General features: G+C 42.0%; 1 protein-coding gene across 1 annotated transcript; it reads right to left on the bottom strand.

Moving 5' to 3' along the window:
- Nucleotides 1–1,128: 1,128 nt before the first annotated feature.
- Nucleotides 1,129–26,964, bottom strand: Mpp1 (membrane palmitoylated protein 1). The gene is made up of 12 exons (XM_042667433.1): nt 26,760–26,964; nt 18,482–18,625; nt 18,237–18,315; nt 16,215–16,300; nt 12,759–12,827; nt 8,704–8,900; nt 7,793–7,899; nt 5,445–5,525; nt 3,979–4,059; nt 2,430–2,632; nt 2,154–2,228; nt 1,129–1,709 (listed from the first exon to the last, which is right to left on the bottom strand). The coding sequence occupies exons 1-12, from the start codon at nt 26,859–26,861 to the stop codon at nt 1,533–1,535; spliced, it is 1,401 nt and encodes a 466-aa protein (XP_042523367.1). The 5' UTR covers nt 26,862–26,964; the 3' UTR covers nt 1,129–1,532.
- Between the last annotated feature and the right edge of the window lie 693 nt (nt 26,965–27,657).

Below are 27,657 nucleotides of genomic sequence, written 5' to 3' on the forward strand. Positions count from 1 at the left end.
TTGGGTGGTATCTATCTTCTCTTTGGCCCAGTTCTCAGTCTTTTGTACACTTCTCCAAAACTTCCATACAGCAGATTTATCCCATCCATCTGGCTACTTGTGTTTGTGATGGAAGCTGCACTGTCCTGTCTCCTCGTGTTTAACCTTTATTTACTGTTGAACAGATTTGCTCATTGCTGGGAGAAGAATTATGGTTTTTACTTATTAAAATTAACTCATGACATTTTAAAAGTATTCCTGTTGGGTTTTTTTGTTAGTGATCTCAGACTGGCAGAACAAAAAAATATAAAATATTTTGGTTAAAACCCTAAGTCCTAGCTGGGTGCCAGTAGTTCATTCCTGTAATCTTAACTACTCAGGAGGCTTAGATGTGAGGGTCATGGTTCAAAGCCAGCCCAGACAAGAAGTCCATGAAACTCTCATCTCTAGTAAACTATGAAAAGGCTGGAAGTGGTGCTATGGATCAAGTTGTAGAGTGCTAACCTTGAAGAAAAGCTCAGGGACAGCGCCCGGGCCACAAGTTCAAGCCCTAGGACTGGCAGCAAAGAAAAAAATCGGGGAACTTACATAGCCTTGATTTGCAATTTGCTTTTCCTTTTATGGTTGGCTAGTTTTAAATATCTCTGATTCTGTCTCTATCTTACAACATTGACCTTAGGACCTTTCACCTGGAATCAAAGGACTGAGAGGAGAAAGCCAGGCAGATGTACTAGTGAGGAGTGAGTACTATGAAGGAACACATGCTGGTAGAGGCCTGTTGAAGCTGTCAATTCTGGAAGCTGGGGGTTGGGATGTTCAGGAATCTGAAGGCCTTAGTAATAATCGTTAGTGGGAAGCTCTGGAATTGCTTCCAGTTGGTTATCAGAAGTCAAGAAAATGCAAACAACTTTTGAGTACTGAGCCATGGGTTAAGCCGGGTAAGCACAGTGCACTGTGGTGCTGGCTCACCCAGCCCCCGCTTTCCCAGGCTAGGTTTTCTTAACCTTTTATATGGGGTTTTTAATAGGAAGCTTAAGTGTATGCCATAATGGGTTTCCACCCAGAGGAAACCTTAGGCTTAATGCAGGCACCAGAAGTGGGATGTACTCTGAAGATACGTGGCACAGATAACCCGGAGTTAAAAGACCATTGGTGTTTTAAGACGTATTTTTATTGCTTTTGAGGGTTTCCCTAGAACAGTCTATTGCACAGCTTTCATTTTGGCATTTTAGGAAGTTGCAAAAGATATTTGATTCAAAGGAAAAGAAGATGGAAAGATGCTGAGTTGAAGGTGAAGAGTTCAGGCTTCAGAAGGACAGGTGCCATTGCTTTATTTGTGTATCATTGATTAGCAGTTTCATTTCTATACTAACATTTCCAGAGATACTTTTGAATTCCAGATCGGTAGGGCCCTGCCCTTCAGGAGCTTGAGCAAGGACAGTTAGAGAGACAGAATCTGACACAACTAGTTGAAGCAGCCCTGTTTGATTTAAAGCAAGGGGAATGGCATTCCAAATGTTGGTGAAAGGGTTATAGTTTCCCATTCTGCAAGTTTAGTAGACCCAGGAGACAGGCACCCACTGTGGAGAGCTACACGCCAGCTCAAAGGCTTCTTGGAGCTTCTTAAGAGTTTCATCAACACCATTATTCACCAGTGAGAGGTCAAAGTAGTGAGCATACTGACTGCGGATGGCCTCAGAGTCCTTTTGCAGCTGCTGCAAGGCTTCAGTCTGCAAAGAAAGCCATGGATGAAGCAGTCATCAGTGCCTCTCCCACAGCCCAAACCAACAGTGGGTTTTACACAGGCATTTATTAGCATTGCCTGTCTCTGTCACCTAATTATTACTGTCTTTTGGGCTGGGATCAAACTCAGGACCTGGTATTTGCTTGGCAATTGCTCTGCTAAATTCAGCAGCCATAAAAAGGGCATAAGTAAAAACGTGCACATGGTGAAGATACACCAAATGGTTAAAAACATTTTCAGGTAATACCACGTGGCACCGTGGCTCAAGTGGTAAAGTGCTAGCCTTGAACACAGAAGCTCAGGGACAGGGCCCTGAGTTCAAGCCCAAGGACTGGCAAAAAAAATGTTCTTCGTCTTGACCTTGGTGGAAATGCAGGTGGCCAATGGCCCAGACTTAAGTAGACCTCTTCTGTTCTACATAGCTCCTTACCTGAGTGCCCTGGTCAGTAGGCGCGATGAAAACAATGAAAGGTGAAAGTTCTGCTGTCCGAACAATCTTCAGAGTCTAGAAAAAGGAAAAGGAGGAAGAAAATGAAAGAAAAAATGAATTCTTTTTAATACTTGGCCTAGGCTTTACCATCCCCATACTATTTTCCACTATTCTCAATACTACGGAACTCCAGATGTCTTGGAGCTTTTCTTTTGATCACTCCTCCATCTGCTAGATGGCTGATCCCATCACTCCTGTTTTTCCATGCCTACTTACCTGGGGCTCAATGTCAAGGATGGCAATTTTGTCTTGCTTATGAATCTGGTGCACGGTTTCAAATTTGGTCCCAAACATATTGCCCTGGTAGCTGCCAAACTCCAAGAACTCATTGGCGGAGATGCTCTTTGTCATCTCCTCTGTTGAAATGAAGTGATACTCCTTCCCGTCTTCTTCACTTTTTCTGGGTGGCCTCGTTGTATCTGTACAAGAACCCAAATCTATGATGAGCTCTGGCTCCATATCAGTCTGTATGGAAACTACCTGATTGGGGACAAGAGTGTGATCTAGGAGTTCCTCTTATGGGCCCCTGTAGGGCAGAACAGGAAATCTCCCATTTGCTGAGAATATAATTAACTTTTACACTTAATTATAACTTAGTCACCCTTGTATTGGTATCTTTAACATTTAAGAGGCAAAGCCCAATGTAAAAATATTTCTACCATGTTCCCTATAGGAAGTTAAACCTCTGAACCACCAAACTTGTCAGTATTGAAACTCAGAAGTGAAGACAGCTAAATTTTTAATTAGATCTCTGGGACATGGCACTGTGGCTCAAGTGGTAGAGTGCTAGCCTTGAGCTGAAGAGCTCAGGGACAGCACCCAGGCCCAGAGTTCAAGTCCCACGACTGACCAAAAAATAAAAAGATCTCTGGGCTGGGGTATAACAGCAAAACGCAAGAATGCGGTGTCTATACTAGTTATTTCTACTTCCAGACTTCCTCCATTCCTCAGCACACCGCTGCTTTCTGCCCCACTAAGATGACTTTTACTATGACCTTATGAGCAACTCTCAGTGACCCCTGTGTAAAAAGACAAGAATTAAGATTTAAAAAAACTCATCAGGTTCACAATTGACAATTCCACAAACTGAGATTGCACAACTGAACTGTGAAGGTTCAATTTGTTTCTGGTGGGTCATGGGGCTTGAACTCAGGGTGCTGTCCCGGAACTCTTGTTTGCTGCTAATGTTCAACATCTGAGCCACAGCGCCACTTCTGGTTTTCTGGTGGTTAATTGGAGAGAAGAGTCTCATGGGGACTTTTCTGCCTGGGCTGGCTTTGAACTGCGATCCTCAGATCTCAGCTTCCTGAATAGGATTACAGGTGTGAGATACAAGCACCCTGCTGAATATTCACTTTTGGGTGTAGAGTTGTCTAACTGCATGCTTGGCCATTGTCCCACATCTAGGAATGCCACCATGATCTGGCCTTTCCTAAAGCACTGCTTTGACTTAGAACTCTTCATGAGAATCAGAGGCAGCCTAAGTACTGAGCCATAGTGAGATAAGGAAATTATAGTATGCCCAATATCCAACTTAAGACTGTATCAGTGGACCATGAAATAGTTCTCAATGGGAATTAAGCAGAGAATGAAAAAATATTCGAAGCAATTGTGGGTGCACATTTTTATCTTGCCAAAATTTAGTTTTTCTCAAATGAAAGATGACATGGCCTCAAACCAAGAGAGTGCTAACTGTGCTGTACACATAACACTGATGCTGTGCTCTTCAAACTCTTCCCCTCTAAAATGGCCCAAAGTCACTTACATGGGGCAGGGTACACAAATTTCTCTGGATTCTGGCTGAGCAGGGCATTCTTAATGTGGCTGCGACCCACCCCACTGGCTCCTGTATGAGGAGAGAACAAAGCTGTGATTTTCTTTTCCCCCAAAAAAGACTAAGGCAGAGATGGGACAGAGGATAAGAAATGGATTATCATCTTGGTGCTCAAAATTGTTAACACATATGTAAGCAGGCAGTAGTGGCTCATATGTGTGATCTTAGCTACTGAGAAAACTAAGATGAAGGTTGTGGTTCGAAGCCACAAGTGGAAAGTCTGAGATTCTTATCTCCATTTAACCAGCAACAAGTCTGAAGTGGAGCTGTGGTTCTAGTGGTAGGAGTGCTTGCTCACTGGCCTTGAGCAAAAAAGCCCAGAGCACCCAGGCTCTTGAATTGGAACCCCAGGACCAGCACAAATGAATGCATGCACACAATTGTCAACTAGTGAGAATGGGTTGGTGCTGTATCTCAGCAGAGCTCGGGACTTTTGAGCTGTTGGAAGATTTGGAGCCAGTAGAAGGTTAAGGGGCAGGACTCTAAACATGACTTAGTTCCACAGAGAAGACAGCTAAAGTGAAGCTTTTTGTTTATTTTGTAAGTACCTTAGCTTTTCTAAGCTCTCCAAAATTAAATGGAATTTAAATTCGTGTTTTTACTGGAAGTTTCACCAGAATCTTAATACAGATCACATGGCAATTAATGTTTCAAATCTAAGAATGGGAAATTGAGCCAGTCAGCATCACCAAGGCTCTGTATCTGGGTTTGGAGCAAGAACTCATTTTGTTTTGGGACACTCACTGAGCTATCATAACAGCTCTAGAAAGCATATTATTCCAGGAAATGGAAACATGGGTTTGGGGTTGGTGGTGGTAGTGTTTGCTTTTGCTTTTTTTATTTTGAGGGGGAAGAAAAAGAAGGTACAGAAAAGGAGGGGTGAACAATGCAATCGTGCTGTTCAGTAGACACTGTGGACAATGACCTACATTACTTCTGGACAGGGATAGGAGGGGAAAACTTCGGGAAAGTGAAGGAAGGGGTAACATAGCCAAAAGAAATGTACTCATCTGATTTATAAGATAACAACCCTTCTGCACAACACCTTTATAGTAACAAAATATGTTAAAGCATATCACAGCTCTACTGGTAGTCAAGTGGATGAAGAAGTTGAAGATCAAACCCAACCTAAAAGAATTAGTTCCTAAATAGTAAAAGGAGGAAAAGAATTTGTAGTGTTTAATTTCACGTGTGAGGTGGATTCAGATGGAGTACTTAAAGGACCCAGAAAGTTCTTTATAGCTGCCCTATACGAAGAACCCAAAAGACTTCACTCCCTTTCTTCTTCACTGCCTTTTTTTGCAGGGGCAGGGGAGAGGTAGACACAAGATACAGGAGGGAATATAAGGACATAATGTAGTCTTGAACTATCAAAGCAGCGTGAGGCCGTAAGATACCAATCAGCACCAGGGTCTTCCTCTTGAATGCAGGCAGCCGAACTACTTCTTCATAGGAGACAACATCCAACTGGTCAAAAACTAAAGATAAAACAAAGCAATGTTCATGTTCAGGGCTGGCTAGGGAAAGCCCTGGCCACAGTTGAGGAGCTAATACCTAATCGGCAGAGACAGCAGCTGTGAATGGTGCACACCTGCAACCCTAGCCCTCTGGAGGCTGAGGCAAGAGGATCACAACTTTGAGGCCTGGGTTACAGTGTTAGCCTCTGTCTCCAAAAAAAGCATGAAAGGAAATATGGGAGAAGATGAGGCCAAGGGGATATGGCGGGGAGGAAGGACTTTGGGATAAATTTATTTTTAATGTGGCCAAGGGAGTTTTGAGTAAGGGACTGATATAGTCCCATTTACATTTTGAAAGGATTACCTTGACTGCTGGATAGGAAATACGCTGCAGAAGCTCTGAGACTCTTAGCTAGAGCCAACTCCATTTCTCACCATTTTATCTTCGGGAGAAACAACTGAATTGAAATTTACTGGATATGCTAGCACACAGGGCAACCACAAAGAAGTACTGATTTAAAAAATATTAAGAAGAGGGGCCAGTGCTGTAGCTCAAGTGGTAGAGTGCTTGCCCTGCAGTACTGAAATTATGAAGAGAAGGGTATTAGAGTAAGCTGATTCTTATCTTTTGTTTTTGTGTCAGTACTGGGGCTTAAACTCAGGGCCTGGGTGCTGTCCCTTAGCTTTTTCACACAAGGATGGCACTGTACCACTTAAACCACATCTCTACTTCTGGCTTTTCACTGGTTAAGTGGAGATAAGAGTCTCACACACTTTTCTGCTCAAGCTGGCTTTGAACTGTGATCCTCAGATCTCAGCCTCCGGAGTAGCTAGGATTATAAGTGTGAGCCACCAGCATTGGGCTCAGAGTAATTCTGTATTACGGATTGGCATGTTCCCCTGGGTTTTGATTTGATTTTTCCCAATACCTTCTATCTGAACTTTTGACATGACATTTTCATCCAGTTCTTTGAACTCTCATTTTTCCCAAGTGTTTGGACTCTGTTCTTCCTTTTCCTCTGAAGTGACTTTCCATAGTTTCAGTAAACTGATAGTTCTCTGTTCCCAACACAGATGCTTCTCCCGGCTCTAGCTCCCTAGGACATGTAACTTGGTTATCCCATACCCAACAATGCCATTACTACCTCTTTACTCTCATTAGTGACTCAACTGCTCAGGAAGGAAATGTGGCTGCCAGCTCAACTCTTGACCCCTCCTCCCAAATGGATGCCTTGGCTATGTCTACTTTTGCAGAAGCTTGTCACATGCTAATGAGTTCAGGTTCTATGATTTGTTCATGTTCTTGTCTCCATCTTGAATGTTCCCAAAAGAATAGAAAATTTAATAAATGGTAACTGGCAGATTAACTCATTTATAATTTGAATATATAGTCATGCATGGGTTCTGCATCATCAGAGTCAACTAATCATGGACTTAAAATATTTGAAAACAATGCATCTGTACTGAACATGTATGCTTTTTTCTTGCCATTCTCTAAACAACATAGTACAGAACTACTGTTTCTATTACTTTGCAGTTCATTAGATTATAAGCACTGTAGAGATTGCTTAAAGTGTACTGGGGATGTCCATAGGTTCAAATGCAAATCCCATACCATTTTATATGAGGGACTTGAGCATCTGTGGACTTTGAGATTCACAGGTGCAAGAATTAATCCTTTAAAAGTACCAAGAGATAACTTTGCTATATTTTGAACTATGTTGGGTGAAGGGCAAACTCACAATTAGGTCTCCAGTTCTCTTTAGGATTGTTCACACTTGCAATCAAGTCACACTGAAGTTTTTGAGAAACAGTGAAGTTTGAGCATGGGAAAAAGTCTGGAAAAATTGGTTATCCAAGAGATGAGGTGATGGGCAGCAGCGGACACACCGCTGGCCTGCCTTTACCTGCACTGCTGCTATCTCTCTCTAGTGATCTTTTTTTTTTTTTTTTTGGTCGGTTGTGGGGCCTGAACTCTGGGCCTGGGTGCTGTCCCTCAGCTCTTCAACTCAGGGCCAGTACTCTACCGCTTGAGCCACAGGGCCACTTCCAGCTTTTTCTGCTTATGTGGTGCTGAGGAATCAAACCCAGGGCCTCATGCATGCAAGGCCAGCCACCTTCCTAGCCCCTCTCTAGTGATCTTATGAGGATCAAAACCGGAAGAAATGTCCTTCCTTCTGTAGTTCACACCTACTGCATAATGCTCCATCTCCTATTTTCTTTTGGTTAAAGAGCCTCAGCAATACACTAGTGTGCAGAGCCTGTAGCAAAGGGGCTCAGAAGCTTACTTGAGCTGTGTTTGGCCAGGTACTTGTCTTTGTACTTCTTCTTCTTCCCAAAGGGACTGCAGCTTGGGGCTTCACCTGGAGCAGACTGAGCAACACTTGCCACTCGCCTGGCAGGAACAAATGACAAAAGGGTCAGTGGGATCTCAGTGCTGAAGCTATAGGTTCATTTACCTGTCCTAGAACAATCCTAGACTGTTGCTGTTCCTTTCAGTCAGATTTTCTCCATTCACTTTGTCCCAGGTGAGTCCCGGAGCCATCCCTGCATTACACACAGCAAGAGGACTAGTACTCATCTCGCTGTAAGAAACAGTATTCACTGCAAAACAACATTACACACCTACACATCTTGAAAGTACAACACGGATGTGCACACATACCACATTTACATCTAAAGCAATAGTTTGATTAAACAAGCTTCCACTGTATAATCACTGGCTCCAAACTAAGACATTACTATGGGAAATAATATTCCCGGAGGTCTTAATCTTTATTGGGCTTATTTTGCAGAGATAGAGGGAGGGTAAGTGAGCAATCTGACTCAAAGACAGGATTCATTTCCTCTATGTGCACGGAATATGTATCAAAGGCACACACTGAAAATGCAACTGTTTTGTGGGACATTCAAATAGCATGGAGTGGTGAAAGGAATGCAGGAGTCTTGGACAGGCTTCACAGCTGTCAGGAAAGTATTTGAAGAAACTGAGGCCCGCTGAAGGCTCCTGTACCTGAAACAAAAGGCCTGCCAACGAAGCTTATCAGCTCCTCGTGGCCCCTCCCTCACCCATTATGCCAGGGCTAGAAAGAAGGTAAGTTTCCGAGAAATGGAAACTACACATTTGACAACAAATTTTGGAAACAAAGTGATTATGTGTAGCAGGGGTATGTCCTCTCCACCTGCACGAATGGCTCACCATTCCTGCAGCTCCGGGGAAGGGATCAATCCTGCAGACTCCTTGGAGGATCCTTCCACTCGCCCTTGCCACCAGTTGCTGTCATCCTTGTTGATGATCTGGATAATGTCTCCAGTAACAAACTTCAGCCCTGCCTCTTTGCAAGGGATCAGATTGTCCTTTTTGGGATCATAGTCAAACTGTGCTCTCATGAACATCTGTGGGGGAAAAGGCAAATGGAACTGCAGGCACCAGACCAAGAGAAACATCAGCATCAGAGCATGCATACAGAAAGACTTGCTGTAAGGAAACCGAATGAATGGACAAAGTAGAAGAACGGTGAAGAAGCACCCAAGAGTGGGAAATTGGACTAGTGAAGTGCATGCAACTGCTTATTGACTTTTGTTGTGCAGAGCTGTCAGAACTGATCCCTTTAATAACAAAGCAAGAAATGCTTTTTGGGGTCAACATGTTTTGTTACTAGATCTGAATTGTCTACCTCAGAGTGCAGAACTGCTACTGTCTGGAACATGTTTCTTTGATGAAATACTTCCACAAACATGTGAAAGAAACTTGATAAACTTTTTCTAGGTAACAGACTAGCAATATGAATGTGGCCAAACTCTTCAACTAGACCCACATTCTACTTCTGTGCATTTATCTGATTCAACAGAGCTGTTAGTAATGATGTGTGGATAAGCATGTTCACCACAAAGTTATTGTAAGAGTAGAGTATTGGAAACAACCTAATTTTCCAAGAATGGAGAACTGGTTACATGTCATGGTTATGCTATTTATAAAATGAATCAGAAAATTCCATTATTTGATGTTGTTTGTAATTATATGAGATTACCTTTATTCAAGTAAGGTTTGGAATATTTGCTATCAGGTGTGGGAGTACAATTTTCGGTAATGTGTTCAAACTATTTAATAGATCCCCTCTTCATTTTTCAATTTCCGTCATGTATTGACTATGTTACTATATAAGCAGGAAACTCAATCTCTAGAAGATTATTTAGTATCCTGGTAAATGAAAATATCAATAGTCAAACGAAAACTAGTATGCTCAATATTTAAAAATAACTATGCATAGAAAAAGCGTGGAAGAAATCATACTGGAATTTAATACTAATAAGTGTACAGTAGTGGGATTTGGGGTCCAAATCCAATCCAAATGAAGGAAGAAGAAATACTAAGGATCAAAAGAAATGGGAGAGAAAATAGCATTAAGATCATCATCATCAACACAATAAAATTTAAAAAACAGAGAAGACAATTTATCAATAGAGACCTTGGAGATATTTAGGAGGTAGTAAGAGGATATTGGAAATAATTTCATAGCAATACATTCAACAAATTCCTTGAAGATCACAATTTACCAAAAGATACAACCGGAAATTGAAAAATGAAGAGGGGATCTATTAAATAGTTTGAACACATTACCGAAAATTGTACTCCCACACCTGATAGCAAATATTCCAAACCTTACTTGAATAAAGGTAATCTCATATAATTACAAACAACATCAAATAATGGAATTTTCTGATTCATTTTATAAATAGCATAACCATGACATAAAAACTGGACATGAATCTCAGTTAGCAGAGACATAAGTACCCCCAAATAAAACACAAACCAAATACAGCAATGTGTAAAAAGGACAAAAATTACAATAAAAAGGATCTAGTTCAGCAACATAAGCAGTACTATCTGATGGGGAAAATTGCCACATTAACTGAAAAATGCAGGGAAATCATATGATCCTCTCACTAGATGTAGAAAAAAACATTTGATAAGAATCAAAGCTCATTCAAGATTTAAATTTTCAGCAAGCCCACAATTGAAGAGAGCTTCTTTCTGTAAGGTTTTAGGTGAGAAAAGGACCACGCAGAGAGGAATAAAAAGACTGACAGGAAAGTTTATTGGGGTCTGCTTCAGGACGAACTCCCTGGTTGGGATCAGAGAGAGCAGGCTGAATTTGGTTGCAGCAGAGCTTTTATAGGTGGGGTAAAAGCAGAACTTTTAGTGAGCAGGGACTTGTAGCATGTAGCTTGTTTTGCCAGTTTGGGTGATTTTAGGCCAGTGCACTGGAAGACTGGTTCACTCAGATGGTGTTTTTGATAGGGACAGGGTCGTTTTAGGCAGCAGCCTGTCCCCCCCTCACCTGACATTTTTCCTGGCTGCTTACTTTTTCCAGTGGCCTGACACTTTCATCTGATGAAGAATGCTACAAAAACCCTGTAGTCAGGACAATACTTTCACAGTGAAATACTAAGAACTTTCCCTGTAAGACTGAAAAACAGAGAAAAACGTTTGCTCTCACCACTTCTATTGGGATATTGTGAAGATGTCTCCTCCCTCCAGGATAAATAACAGCTCAGAAGAAACGAATACAGAGTTCCAAAACAGACCTACACATATGACTTATGACAAAGGTGATGGTGAATGTAATAGGAACAGGATGGTTGTTCTTAATAAATACTCCTGCACCCACTGATAACCATATGGAAAAATTAGACACTTGACCTCTTACTCAACAGAAAACCACACAAAAATCAATTCCAGGTGTGGTTTAGAAGAAAACGTAGGAGAAAAATCTTCTTGGCCTTGTAGTTAAATAAGTAAATAACAAACAAAAATGCTAATCCTAAAAGAAAAAAAAAGTGGTAGATCAGAATTCAATTAATTAAGTTCTAGTCAGGTGCCAATGAGTCAGACTTGCAATCATAGCTACTCAGGAGGTTGAGATCTGGGAAAAATCAATGTTCTAAGCCAGTGTTGGCAGAAAAATTAAAGATTCCATCTCCAAAAGGACCTAGCAAAAAGCCTGTCTGGAGGCATAGATCAAATGGTAGAATACAGCTAAGCAAGCAAGCTGAGTGCAAGGCCTTGAATTCAAACCTTAGTATTACCAAAAATGAATAGACATTTCTAGTTATCAACAAAACCATGAATAAAATAAAACAAGCCAAAAAGAGAACAGATTTGGAGAATAAACATGGCAAAGGATTCTTATCCAGAATGTGTGACGTACTAATTGGTAAGACAAAACCCAAAACTGGTATTTTACAAAAGAAGATATTCAGGTAGAAAAAGAAACATATATGAGTAACTTATCCTCATTAATTATTAGAGAAATACAAATTAAAATCACAATGTGATTTTAATATCCGGTACCACCATCAGAATAGTTTAAATGAACACACAAATAAGATCAGAAAACTCCAAGTCTTGGTGAGAATATGAAAGAAGTGCAGTTGGGAATATACAATGGTTCAACTACTTTGAAATATTATTTAGCAGTATCACCTGAAGATGATCATATCTGGACACTAGAACCCCAGCAATTCTACCCACCACAAAAGAAATGTGGACGTATACATCAAAATACAGATTCAAGAGGGTTCTGGACGCTACCTAAGGACAAAAGAGCTGAGAACGCCAAAATACTTTAACAGAAGAACAGATGAATATACCACATTCATAGAATAAATCAATGAGAATGAATCATCTATTTATACAAGCAACCTATATGACTCCCATAAACATAATGCTGTATGAACTAAATGAGATACAAAAGAATTCATACCTTATAGGGCAATGTATGTATGTATGTATGTATGTATATATGTATGTAGGTTGTGGGGCTCAGGCCTGGGCACTGTCCCTGAGTTCTTTGTGCTCAAGGCTAGCACTTTACCACTTTGAGTCACACGACCACTTCCAGTTTTCTGATGGTTCATTGGAGATAAGAGTCTCACGAACTTTTCTGCCTGGGCTGGCATTGAACTGTGATTCTCAGATCTCAGCCTCCTGAGTAGCATGGATTACAGGCGTGAGCCATGGATGCCTGGCTAAGCTATATGTGGGCTTGGAATGCCCCGTTTCTGTTCATATCAATTCTTCCACATCAAAGAGGAGAATGAACTCTTATATTTTAGTTTAGTTTCGAAAGTCTTACGTTTCAGTGAATAATGAGAACCTGAACCAAGCAGCTACACATTTTTGAGATATTTAGAATGTACACTGAGAACCATATCACTCATAATCTTATCTCAACAAACAGTGCCACATACTTGTAGTGCAGGAAGACGACTTTGTTGGCTGGGAATTACTTTCAATGAGATCATTCCTTTGGTTTCTTTCTATTAAAAAGGAAAGAAAAAATGTAATTATAAGGAAAATTAACTTGGATGATTTGGGGTCCTACAATATCAGATTTTCTCCACCTGGCAGACATCTTTCCTAGTATCATGTGTCCATAATCCAGCATAACTACATGAAGATATACAAAGAATAATGAAACAAAACTTAATGACTTTTCCTTCTCCATGTGTTTTCCAGAAGTTTCTAACCTGTGCCCTGGCACAAATGTAGCCATAACCTGTTCTACACCACAGGAAGCATCACAAATATTTACACTCTATAGACATACACATGCATTTTTGTTTTTAACCATAATGTCAATATACTATATACACTTTAATTTACTTGATTATATTTGGCATTGCTTCAGGGACAAACTTTATATTGGTATAAAAAAGATCTCATTCATTCTGTTACACAGCACCATGTCAAGTTGATTTCTAGTTTTATCCTCAGATTACTTTTCTAAAAAATATAGCAAATCCAATCCCAGCAGGAGTGTATGAATGAATCTTTTCTATTCAAAATTTTTGCCAGAATTAAAGTCACACTCCTTTTCCATCTGATGGATGGAAAGTATTCCATAGTTTATTTTGTAATTTTGGCATAATCCAAGTAGAGAACATTTCCTATTTCTCTTCTATTTTTTTCCTTTCTCTTCAATTTGGCAAAATTTTGTATTTAGCAATACAATATGTTGTTTTGAGATGTGTATGTATTTGGAATGACTGCATAGAGCTAATTAACACATGTATTCGTCCACACACTTGCTTTTTGTAGTGGGAATACTTAAAATTGACTCTCAGCAGTTTTCAAGAATATAATTCACTGTTACAACCACTACTATGTTGTACAATAGAGCTAATGAAATTATTCCTCCTGTCTAGATGGAATTTTGTACCCTTTGGCCATTATCTCTCCATTATCCACCCTGAAGCCCCAGCAGCTGGGAAGCACTCCAAGGGATTGACTTTTTAGATTTCATATACAAAGGAGTTCATGTGGTGCTTATCTTCCTGTGCTTGGCTTATTTTACATGTCTCCCTGGTTCAACCATGTTGTGACAAATGATATGATTTTTTTCTTCCTTTTTGTGCCAATCCTGGGGCTTGAACTCAGACCTAGGTGTTGTCCCTGAGCTTTTATTTGCTCAATGCTAGTCCTCTACCCCTTGAGCTACAGCTCCACTTCAGAATCCATGGTTGTTGATTAGACATAAGAGTTTTAGGGATTTTTCTGCCCTGGCTGGCTTGAAACCACGATGTTGAGATTTCAGTCTTCTGAGTAGGATTATAGGTATGAGGCCACTGGCACTGGACTGATTTCCTGTTTTGTTTTGTTTTCCGGTTTTGGGGCTTGAAGTCTGGGCCTGGGTGCTGTCCCTCAGCTCTTCAGCTCAAGGCGAGTGCTCTACCACTTGATCCACAGCACCACTTCTGGTTTTCTGGAGGTAAATTGGAGATAAGAGTCTCCTGGACTTTCCTGCCCCGGCTGGCTTTGAATCGCCTTCCTCAGATCTCAGCCCCGAGTAGCTAGGATTACAGGTGTGAGCCACCTAAGTGTGGCTTGATTTCCTGCTTTTTAAGGATTCTTCAAGGACACCTTTGTTAAAGCTGTACCTACAAAAGAGGGTTTGGCCTTCACCAGACTGATCTTGCATGGAGATACATACAAATGGCCTGATATCCATGTGTGTCACTCTGTCTCTGCCTCTCTCCTTTCTTTATGTCTTTTTTTGTGGTATAGGGATTTGAGCTCAAGGTCTTTTACTTGGGCGTGCACTCTACAACTTGAGTTGCATCCCCAGCCCTCTTTTGTTTCTTTAGTTATTTTTTTCAGGTAGAGTCTGGCATTTTTGGGTGAGGCAGCCATCACACCACTACTCTCCTGCCTAAGCTGATGCATATCAGAGCCACATTGACTGAGATGGGGGAAGCTGGCTAACATCTGCTTCCAATCATGGTGCTGAGTAGCTGTGATTGTACACATTCACCACCGTGGGCAGCTCATTTCTAACTTCTTACTGAGCCTACTGAAGCCCAATAGAAGCCCAACTGATGCAGTCATTAGAGTCAGCCTCCTGTGGCATAAGACAGAGTCAAGAAGGTTCGCAAAGAGACTGACAATTCTCTTAAGAAGTACAAATGACCCCAGCCATAAAAGAGCTACAAATACAAAAACTGAGATTTTGATTTATTCTCACCCCCCCCGCCCCCCGTCAGAATAGCTATCATCAAGACCACGAACAACAAATACTACCAAGGTCAGGAACTCTTACACCATTAGTGAGGATGTAATTTAGTGCAGCCACTATGAAAATCAGAGTGGAGGCTCATAAAAAGCGCTAAAATAGAACTACCATGTGATTTTATGATACAACTCTTGGGTGTATGTTGGAGGGAATGTAAGTCAAGATACAATAGAGACTTTTGCACACTCATGTTTGAAGCAGTATTCATAATAGCTGATCTATGGAATTGACCTAGGTACCCTACAACTGATGAATGAACTAAGAAAACACAATTGAGTACTATTCAGCTATAAAGGAGAATGAAATCATTTCATTTACAGGAAAATGAATGGAACTGGAGACTATCATGTTAAGTGTAATAAGGCAGGTTCAGAAGGATGAAGGTCACATATTTTCTCTCATTTGTGGAATCCAGACTTTGTGTGTGTGTGTGTGTGTGTCTAACATGACTCTAACTGTGAGACTGTTGGGGGGACAATGGGGAAGGGAGAGAAGGCAAGAAAACGATAGAGGGTGAATAACATAGGAATATATTGTCTTTGAGTATGAAGGTGGCATCATAGAGAAATCCACTGAAAACTGTTGAACAGCAGAAGGAAGGGAATACAGGGGAAACACAAAACAATAGAGAGGTTAATCTGATCAAGTACAATATATGCATATATCAAATATCCTTTTTACAATTAATATACACTTGTAAAAAAAAGAACCAGAACATGACACATAATAATAGGTGATGAACAAATATCAACTGAATATAAATAGCACACTCAAATTTTCATTTATAACATTCCATTTTGTATTCATAATCAACCTATGATGTAAGAATAGAGATTACGGTCTTCATTTTGGTAGATTAGGAAATGAAGAGTAGTTAATTCACCTGCTCAAGTTACTGAGTCAGAATAAAACAAAGCTGAATTCAGAGTGGCCATTAAAGACCAAGGTCTCATGACTTGCAATGCAAATGTCATTCCATACACCACACTGATGCCCTGTTCACCTGATTTAGAGAAAGCAGAGAAATGTCACCTCTTGCATATAAGCACAGATACCAGAAAAGTGAAATACTTTTGTAAAGAAATGATGACTCTAACAAAACAGATGATCTTCATCAAGCATAGAAAATACCTACCATTGCTTTCTGTAGCTGGTCTACTGAGTGATTAGACACATTTGTGCCATTGATTTCTAGGATCTCATCTCCTACGTGAAGGGAGCCTGCCATAAAACAACAACAACAAAATGAATACATAAAAAGCTCAAGAGATGTCAGTATAGAAGAGACGGCATAGATCGTAAGATGCTGAGGATTAAAAATCCTCAACAAGGACAGATGAAAATGAACATCTTTCTGAACCCCTTGTAGGATGTATCAAGGCAAACACTTGAGAAGCCAACACTATCTCCTCTTTCTGATTCAACTCCTGGAACTCCAAAAGACCCTGCCATATATACTACCAAAAATAACAGGGCAAGGCAAAGTCAGTTCTACTCATTAGCCAGCAAGGTCAAAAGCTCTTTTTTTCTTGTTTGGCTAAAACTCCAAAGTGCTTTCTTCTCTTTTGTCAGCCATGGGGCTTGAACTCTGGACCTGGACATTGTCCCTAAGCTCTTCAGCTCAAGGCTAGCATTCGACCACTTGAGCCACAGAGCCACTTCCAGCTTTTTCTGTTTATGTGATGCTGAGGAATCAAACCCAGGGCCGCATGCATGAGAGGCAAGCACTCTACTACTGAGCCACCTTCCCAGCCCTCCAAAGTGCTTTCAAATGGTAAAGTCAATCATTAAGTGGCTAATATTAGTCATGTTGCTTTGAATAGAAAAAAAGTAACTTTTTGTTGTTGTTTTGGGTCAGGGGCTTGAACTCAGGGCCTGGGCTCTGTCCTTGAGCTTTTTTTTGTTTTTGCTTAAGGTTAGCACTCTATCACTTGAGCCAGAGCTTCACTTCCAGCTTTTTCTGGGGGTTAATTGGAAATACAAGTCTCACTGACTTTCCTGCCTGGGTTCGCTTTGAACTGTGATCCTCAGATCTCAGTGTCCTGAGTAGCTAAGATTATTAGCAGGGCTTCTATTTGTTTTTAATCAGAGTACATTAGCTATGGCAGTGCCAGGGAAAACATAAATATTAAAGGGAAAGTGCTAATGGTTTATTATATTGGAATTTAAACTCAGGGCCTCATGCTTTCTCTATTGGTAAATCTCCGCCCCCTTCCCTTCTTTTCTGCACTGCTTTTTTAAGCTCTGTATTTATTTAATTTATTTATTGTCGGTCGTGGGGCCTGAACTCTGGGCCTGGGCATTTTCCCTGAGCTCTTCAGCTCAAGGCTAACACTCTACCACTTGAGCCACACTTCCTGCACTGCTTATTTTAAGATATGGTCTCATTTTTCTACCAGGCACACTCCTGGACCATTACCTCCCATTTTACATTTCCCACTGTAGCTGGAATGACAGGTGCACACCACCACTCTCAGCCTCTTCCACTGAGATGGAAACTCAAACTGTTTTGCAGGAAATAGCCCAGAACCATGATCCTATTGATTTCAGTCTCCTGCGTACCTGGGATACCTGCCACCCTGCCTAGTTACTGGCTTAGAAGGGGTCCTATGAACTTTTAACCTAGGCTATCCTGGAGCACTCCTCATGTACTATATACGGTATGAGCCAATAGGCCTGTCTACACATGCTGCATTCTATCCTGTCATCAATCTCTACAGTAGATGAGTAAAAGACACATCAGAAAATTGATGACCAACATTAAGGAAAGCAAATAGCTGATTCTTTAGTATCTGTTCTCTCAGATAAACTGCTAGCTCCAGGAGGGTAGAGGATATCTGTTCACCTCATTGTTATATGTTCAAAGTCTAACGCAATGGGTGACATGCAGTAATGACTCAGATATTAACTAAACGATCAGTACACAGATGTATATAAGAAAACTCAGAGTAAAGATGGCGGCACTGGGCAATTCATAGTAAGGTCTTATCATGAGAGTTTTCTAAAGAGTCAGTAATTAAGCCACAAAGATCTCTTGGCACACTTATAAAGTTCTATCAGTTTCAAGAATTATAAGCTTGATGTCCCATATCACTGAACAAGAAGTGAATGACTAATCCAGGAAAAAAATACAACATAGGACCTCCATCCAGAGTACCTTGTCTATGAATCATGCCACCATGGAGAATTCTGGCCACAGTACAGGATTGTTTTTCATTCAGCTTCAGAGTGATTCCCTGGAAGAAAGGCAATGTAATAAGATTTGCTTTAAGCTCTTTCTAAGAATATCTTTCAAATAGTTGAAGGCAATTTCTGAGGAAATTATCTTCCATCTACACCAGGAGAGCCCAATCTACACCAAGCAGATTAGGGACAAAGACCCATAAAATGACACAGTGTTACCATGGGCTCTTCTGTGATCTTCTCAAACTGTATGAGACGCACTTTCCTCAACTCCTGCCCCTTAGCCTGGGCAGGGTTACCCGAGCCTGTGGACCCATTGGTGTACATGTCCTCAGTTACAGCATTCAACTGCTTCGACACAGCCTGTCAAGTTAAAACAACAGAGGAGTGGATGGATTAGGTGACAAAGCCACACTGGCACCCCATCGTTTGTAAACCTAAAGTCTCTAAGATTTGAAAATACCAACATTTCATAAGCTTGGCATTCAATCTCATTTGAATTCATGTAAAGCCACTTGTTGATTTTATTTATCTAATCATGTAAAGTCACTTGTTGATTTTATTTGTCTAAATTAACAGATATTTTTAACTAGGTCACTGCAGGTACATGAACAGCTTTGATCTATAGGGTGCTCCTTGGCATCCTGCAGGGAGTATTGTATAGCATATAAAAAATTTTAAATTCTGAATCCTGAAGCACCTTGGACCCTCATCATTTTCTGTATGGTGTACACACACACACACACACACACACACACACACACACACACACACACACACACACACACTTTATACAGTAAAGACCCCAGGGAGGGTCTAAATTAATTTATGATGACAGGAGGCAGACAACAAGTTCAGAAGAAGAAACAACTATAAATGACAATGGCATTCCCAACATATAAAGAACACTTCCAAGTGACAGGCTAACACTGGGGAGGCCTGACTCAAAAAGCAAAACCAAAAACAAAAACACATATATTCAAGCCAAACATGGTATATCGGCAACCCCAGCTAATCCAGAGGTTGAGGCAGGAGGATTGTTTGAGCCCAAGAGTATGAGGCCATCCTGGGCACCACAGTGAAACCCTGCCTCAAAACAGGGGCTGGGAAGGTGGCTCAGTGGTAGAGCACTTGCGTTGCATGCCTGAGGCCCTGGGTTCGATTCCTCAGCACCACATAAGCAAAAAGAAAAAAGCCAGAAGTGGCGCTGTGGCTCAAGTGGTAGAGCGCTAGCCTTGAGCTGAAGAGCTGAGGGACAGCGCCCAGGCCCAGAGTTCAGGCCCCACGACCGGACCAAAATAAAAATAAAAATAAATTAAAAAAAAACAATCAAAACAAACAAAAAACAGACAAAATCATAAGAAAATACATCTGACAAGGGGCTGTACATAGAACATTCTAAAAATTCTGACAATTCAAATAGCAGGGGCAATCCAATGAAAACACAGAGGGCTTGAACAGACTCTACAGCAAACAAGACATGAAAAGCTAATAAGCACAGGAAAAACTGATCACGATCGCTAAAATCTTAGAAATGCACATCAAATTGAAACCACAGTAAGTCACTAGGATGGCTAAAATGAAAAAGAGATGATAATAGTGGTGGAATTCTTATACACTGCTAATAAGAATATTAAATGGTACAGGTACTAGGGAAAACAAAGTTACATAAAGTTAAACACATACTATCTTGTGGTTCTAGGGATTCACCCGAGACAAAAATAAACATTTGTCCACACAGAAGGTTGTGCATGAACATGCATAACAGCCTTCTGTTCGTAATAGCCAAATAGTAGAAACAACATAGGTGTTTATTTGTAGTTGTGGTCCATCCATACAAGAAAATACTACTTGTCAGCAAAAAGCATCCAACTACCAATACATGTGACAACTTAGATGAATATCAAAAACATTATGTTAAGTAAAAGAAGCCCAGGAGAAAAAAGAATATATACTACATGACACAATTTACATGATTTTTTTTTGCCAGTCCTGGGGCTTGTAGTCAGGGCCTGGACACTCTCCTTGAGCTTTTTTTGCTCAAGGCTAGCAGTCTACCACTTGAACCACAGTGCCACTTCCAACTTTTTCTGTATATATGGTACCAAGGAATCAAAGCAAGGGCTTTGTGCATGCTAGGGGAGCACTCTACCATAAAGCCACATTCCCAGCCCCTACATGAAATTTTAGCATAAGTATTATAAAAAATTAAAACAACAGCCTAGTGCCAGGGGCTCAAACCTGTAATCTTAGCTACTCAGGAGGCTGAGATCTGAGGATCACAGTTCAAAACCAGCTTGGGCAGGAAAGTCTGTGAGACTCTTATTTATCTCCAATTAACTACCAAAAAACTGGAAGGAGCACTGTGGCTCAAGTGGTAGAGCGAGCACCAGCTGTGAGTGAAAAAAAAAAAGCTCAGGGACAGAACACAGGCTCTGAGTTTAAGTCCTAGTCTTGGAACAACAAAAATTGAAACAGTAGTTGACCTTCATGGGATAGCGAAGAGGCATGAGAGAACTCGGGGGAAGCTGGTGCTATTCTATATCATGCTAGGAGGTTACATCACATAAGTTTATGCATTTGTGAAAAACAATCTAAGAATGCATTTACTATTTTTGGATTCTACTTTATATATATATACATATATATATATATATATATATATATATAATTTACATCAAAGTAAAAAAGAGCAATAAACTAATACTGAATTCTAGCCCAAAAATGTGTATTGACGCTCTTAAGAGTTAAGAGCTCTGAGATGTGTAACTTATCTTGAAATACTAGAAAGGTGGATTGGCAGATGGTGGTTTGGGAGAGAGGTGTAATAAAGCAAAAAAGTAGCATGTTGTTTATGAAACCTAGATTGCATGACTATATGGATAACAACTTTTTAGTAACTTTGGACTCCTTAATAAAACAGTGATGAAAATGGCAAGCCACCCCTCATGTCTGTAAATTGTTGAAATCATATTGGAGTCCTTACTAAAGTGATGCCACCCTATTCCCATCTCCCATGTGTGTCAAAAGAAGCAAACAGTGGGTTGGGAATGTGGCTTAGTGGTAGAGTGCTTGCCTAGTATGCATGAAGCCATGGGTTTGATTCCTCATAAGAAGCTGGAAGTGGTGCTATGGCTCAAATAGTGCTAGCCTTGAGCAAAAAGCAGCTCAGTGACCAGGCACTGAGTTCAAGTCCCAGGACTGGCACAAAAAAATCATGCAAAAAAAGTCTTTAAAAAAAGTAGCAAACAGTAATATAATCATGAGACACGTGCACACACATGTGCCGGTGCTGGTGGTGGGACTTTGAACTCTGGCCTACGTGCTGTCCCTGAGCTTTTTTCCCCCACAGCTAGCATTCTACCATTTGAGCCACAGCAGCATTTCAGGCTTTTTAGTGGTTAATTGGAGATGAGTCTCAAGGACTTTCCTGCCTGGGCTGTCTCTGGACCACTATCCTCAGATCTCAGCTTCCAGAGTAGCTAGGATGACAGGAGAAAGCCACAGGTGCCCAGCTGGAGGCACCATTGGCTTAGACCTGGCAAGACTATTTTTCAATGTCCTAAAATTTAATTAAACCATTTGCCTCTTAACCAATAAATACTCCAGTATAAACTGTTGAATCAAAACCAACACATGGGGCTGGGAAGGTGGCTCAATGGTAGAGCGCTTGCCTTGCATGCACGAGGCCCTGGGTTCGATTCCTCAGCATCACATAAGCAAAAAGAAAAAAGCCGGAAGTGGCGCTGTGGCTCAAGTGGTAGAGCGCTAGCCTTGAGCTGAAGAGCTGAGGGACAGCGCCCAGGCCCAGAGTTCAAGTCCCATGACTGACAAAAAACAAAGAAAAAAACCCCCACCAACACAACACCTAGAGGAGGAGGGGCAGGCTGAGCATGGAGTATAGAAGGGTCAGTATGGCATGTGGGTGTGGCAGCCACACTCACAGGTGGCCTTCAAGAACACAAAAGATGAAAGGTGCTCTCAATGGGCACAACTGAAAGGCGTGGACCTTGTGCCTTATTGGTGGGAAGAAGAGGCTGGGGGTGGGGGCATTTTCCCAGGCAGTGTCCCTGAGTCCCTTGATGTATGAATCCAGAGGGAAAAGGAAAGGAAATGGGAGGCAAGGTGGTCTGGTGGTGATGTCTGCAAATATACACAGGTCGCCTAATGCAGAGGTGCTTTATACAAGATATAACATTTTAATTTTAATTTGCCACCTATTTTCTAAAAGGTTAGCAGAAACAGTGACAAAATGGCTTTACTCGCCATTAAGAAGCAATGCTACTTACTGGGTGATTTCAGATAAGGGAAGTACTGGGAAAGAGAAACTGTCTTGTCTAGCAACGACATCCTCAGAAGACTCACATGACACCTAGTCATATGGCATTGAGGGTGCAATTTGAATATTGACTTAGATTATCTGGAAGTACAGAACACCACAGAACTCCAAGGTACACTAGAACAGATGATTCAATGATACAGTTAACATTGCCACAACAAGGCGACCTTAGTGAGCTAGCATCCACCTAAACAGTGAAAAACAGAATACATTCACATTTGCTTATGAGTATAAAAACTACGTTTTAAAAGTTGGGCACCGGTGGCTCATGCCTGTAATTGTAGCTACTCAGGAAGCTGAGATTTGAGGATCATGGTTCAAAGTCAGCCTGGGCAGAAAACTCCATGAGACTCTTATTTCTCAGTAAGCACCAAAAAGCCAGAAGTGGAGGAATGGGTTAAGTGGTAGAGAGCTAGCCTTGAGCAACGAAGCTGAGAGACACCTCCTAGGCCCTGAGCAGGCCCCAGGAGTGGAACAAAAAGAAAAGCAGAGAAAGAAAAGTATGTTTAAAGAAGACATAAGAAGTAATAATTGCTTCTAGGGAAGCAAATTGGGTATCTACAAAATATAGACAAAGAGGTTGTTTTCATTGTTTATCTGCTTATCACACAGTTCAAATTATGTATTATGTGCATTTTTATTACTTTCATGAAATAAATTAGTGAGAGAATTTTTTATTTTATTTTTATTGGAACCTAATATTTTATGTGTAATAGTACTGGGGTTTGAACTCAAAGCCAAAGAAATCTTAGTTTTTTTGTTCAAGATTGGCACTGTACCACTTAAGCCACACATCTACTTCTAGCTTTTTGCTGGTAAGAGTCTCTCAGTTTTGTCTGCCTGGAATGGCTTGAAACCAGGTTTCTCAGATGTCATCTTCCTGAGTATGTAGGGTTACAGGTGTAAACCACCAGTGCCAGGCAGTACCATACTCTTAATGAAGCATTTATATTGATTCACCTGCGTTTCTAGACCTGGTGGACCCTACATTATGGTCTCTCCTTGAACTCTCACAAGGTCTTGGAACTGTGCTTACAGTTTAACTCTTGGGAGTCTGAAAATTATTAGGTGCTTTAAGCTCAAACAGGTTTCTAAACCACATTTGCCTCCAAATACTGATCACAAAATGGGGATAGGAATGTAATTTAATATGACTTCACCTAGAAAATAAAATACTAAGTTGAGTGCTGGTGGTTCATGTCTGTAATTCTAGTTACTGAGGAGATTAACATCTAAGGATCCTGGTTCAAAGCCACCGGGGGCAGAAAAGTCTGTGAAACTCTTTATTTTCAATTAACCAACAAAAAACCAAGGAAGGTGTGGCTCAATGGATGGAATACCAGTCTTCAGTTAAAAAAAACCTCAGGGATAGCACCAGGCCCTGAGTTTAAGCCCCAGTACTAGGAAAGAAAGAAAGAAAGAAAGAGAGAAAGAGAGAGAGAGAGAGAGAGAGAAAGAAAGAAAGAAAGAAAGAAAGAGAGAGAGAAAGAGAGAAAGAAAGAGAAAGAAAGAGAAGAGAGAGAGAGAGAGAGAGAGAGAGAAGAAAGAAAGAAAGAAAGAAAGAAAGAAAGAAAGAAAGAAAGAAAGAAAGAAAGAAAGAAAGAAAGAAAGAAAGACATTATTTGACATAGTCCCAGCACTAGTTTAATGGCAATGTGAGGACAAAGAGCCAGAGCCAGGTATCTGCACAGTATCTTGTAGTTTTTTGTTCTTCTGTATGGAATAATTTCCTGTTTTTCTTCAGTAGAAAGAGGCATGTGAACAGACTGCACTGTGTAGATAAAGCACATTGCAAAAACATCTTTACATATTTGGCCTCTTGCAGATAGATATGTTCACGGATGGCTTTAGAGCCTGAGAGACATCTAGTGTATGATGTTAAGACAGTATCTGCCAGAAAAATTCTGGCTCATAGGGCTTCCTGTCTCCCCAGTTGTCATTTTGGGCAATAATAATCCCTAATTCCTTTGAGCACTCGCCTCTCCCCAAGTGGAATAGGATATTGTCCAGGAAAAAGTGGGAACACCTGGGTCCAGGGACTACCACGGGTCTTGTGTCATTAATCACTTGCTTCTCAGTCTCCATGTGGAAACAGCTGGCAAAGAGCCTCATAGTAAGCTGAACAACTGTTTATTCATTCCTATGCTCACTAGTTCCCTATTACTTGCTGTTAAGCCAATTAGTTTGGATGAGACCGCTAACTGCAGTTATCCCTGCTCTATTTACTGCCTTCCTCCTCCCCACCCCCACCAAGTTTGTTTTCTCTTACTGATTCCAACTTCCTTTGAGCAACTGTCTCTGCCCTTTGAACCCAGCTGCAGATGTTTCCTCCAAAGGAGGTTCAGAGTGCTGTGAGGCAGTGTCGGTTACCCCACGCTCAGAAAACCAGAATTTTGTACTGTCTAGAAAGAATGGGCAAGGAACACTCCAGGAAAGATTTTTGTTCAATGCTGCATTCTATTGTGTCAGGAAGCTAAGTGTTGCCTGAGTTTGTGGGGTACATGGCCAGTGAGTTTGCTCCTTATTATTATTTTGCTGGATGAAGAACTTTTGCTGCCAACTGGTTGTTTCATTTGAGGAAGTTTTCTTTTCAAGGAATGGGTACTAGAAAATAAAGTGCATTTTTCCAATTATTAAGTTCTGTTGCTGATTCCCCTAGTGTGTCTTGTGGTCTGTCAGTAGTGTTCTTCCTCTGTCCTTCACTTCCTGGTTCTTTATTGTATTTTTTAAAAAACTGGAAAGACTTAGTATACCTTGCAGATTAAAAAAAAAAGTCTAGTTTTACTGTGGCCAGGAGGACTTAAGTAGATGAAAGTTTTACCAAGTTCTGTTCTTTTCTCATTTGTTCTCCCCTAGATAAGATACTGAACCAGAAGATCAAGAACAGGTATTGGAGGTATAGTAATTCTTTGTTGAGAGAAGTAATACTCCAGTAGTTGTGACAAACAAAATCGTCTGGAGACACTGCGAGTGAGGAAGGCCAAATCAGCTGACATTTTGTTGATGCAGAAATTTTGTCCTGAGCAGTGAAGTGTTCTAATCTTTCAGTTTTGTTTGAAATGGTGTCTGGGTGTGGAATATGGGAAAGCATGTTAAATAACCAATTTTCCAAAATTGGCTGGTGGAGGGGAGTGACAGAAGAAGAAGGGAAGAGGAAACCAAGCCCCTGAATTAGGAACCAGAACACAACTTTGGCAACATGGAGCGTTCTTCTGTGGTTCTTCATTTTTTCTTTTACCTCCTTCATATAAAGAAATATATGTGCCCAAAACATGTAATAGGTTTTTGCTTCGAAGCTACCTTGCCCCTGAGGCCTTTTCTGCTTTATTTTGCTGTTTCATCTATACTCAGCTGTAAAGTATCTTATTAATGAGTATTTTTAACATCTGTAATTGCCCATCACGATGTCAGCTTTGCCATCTCCTTAAAGTGTCTCTTTGGACGAAGGGTGTGGAGTTGGGGGAGCTGGCCTTTCCTCCCATTAAGCAGGAGAGCCAGCCTTCACTTGGGGGGCAGAAATTCATACCTATTTGTATGTCTTCACTGGAATCTGGAGACCAGCATTACCTCCCGAACTCCCTGGACTGCTGCTCCATAAACATATATACACAGCAGTAAATATCCCTTTGGCACCATGGCACAAGGGAGCTATGTAAATACGGGAGTGAGGGGGGGGCAGGTAGTGAGCAAACAAATCTTTAGAGCCAGAAGTTGTTTTCTCTTGTGATCATCTGAACACAAGTACTACAGCAACCACCAAGTCCTCGTCCTGTGCTCCTTTGAATCTCTCTCTTCCGCTGGCCTCTTATATGAGGAACTTTTACTTGACCTTAAGTAGTGCTCTGTGGTGACTACAGCCGCTCCTACACACACACCACCCCCCCTCGTAAAGGGGCGACTGTGGCTACGGATCCAGATTCGAATTCGGATCTCCACCAGTCGCAGTCGGGTCCCAGCAAGAACCCAGGAGAGCAGCGTCTCCGTCCCCACCCGGCTGGCTGCGGAGGCCTCCACCCAGGGAGCAGGGCACCCCCACCTCAGGCCCTCCCGGGTGAGACCGCTAGGAACAGGGCCTTGGATGGGGGGAACGTAGCGGCGGGTGACAGGCCTGTGGCCGAGCCCCAGCCCCGCACCCCGGGCCCCAAGGGGCCCGCTCACCTCGGGCCGGTTGCGCTTCTGCAGTAAGTGCTCCAGGTAAAGGTCGGAGAGCGCCGTGCGCATGCTGCCCCCACCCTCGCCCTCGCTCGACTTCAGTGTCATCTCGCCGCAGAGCCGGGGATCTGCCACGCAGGAACCGGCGGCACTGGGAGGCGAGCCCCGAGGCCTGTGGGAAGACGGCGGAGGCGGGCGCCGCAGAGGTGGCAGAGGCGGCGGGGACGCGGCGCTACTGCGCTGGTCACCACCCCGCAGGCAGCGAGCCAGGCGGCGGCGGCGGAGGAGGAGCTCGGCCCACGCCCCGCGCAGCCCCGCCCTCGCCCCGCCCCCAGCCCACCCACGCCTGCACGCGCCACTCCAGGGATGACAGGAAGCACCTAGCTCACCACCACCTCTACGGCCTCCAAGCGGGACGCAGGGATTGGATCCCAGGAAGATAAGGATTGGAAGGGGACCCCCCGAGGCCGGCCAGTGCGGAAACCCGCAGCTGCCGCAGCCTCTCCCCCCACCCCACCCCGGCTGGGAGCTCCCGCATCGCCAAGAGTGCTTTCTACATTTGGAAAAACATGGAAAGTTCGAATCAGCTTGCTTAGCTACAGGTGAAGAATGGGAGATGGTGAGGAGCCCCGGGCCCTGCGTGTGAAGGGAGACAGCCAGAGCAGGGCAAATGAATGCACCGTGGCAAATGCACCCTTCCAGCTTTTCACAGGACAAAAATACCTTTAGGCGCCAGAGCTGCAGTGCCCTGTCGTTTCCGTTGCGGTTCGCTGTTCAGTGATGAAACACTTGATTGCCCACAAGAGCCAACGGGCTTTATTTACCTTGGCCCACGTCTCTGCTGCTAATGCCATGAAATTTTCAGGAATCACGGAAACTAAGCCAAACAAGCGAAACAAGGACC

The sequence above is a fragment of the Dipodomys spectabilis genome, unplaced genomic scaffold (genome assembly GCF_019054845.1).
Source record: "Dipodomys spectabilis isolate Male_0828 unplaced genomic scaffold, ASM1905484v1 ptg000411l, whole genome shotgun sequence".
Classification (NCBI taxonomy): Eukaryota; Metazoa; Chordata; class Mammalia; order Rodentia; family Heteromyidae; genus Dipodomys; species Dipodomys spectabilis.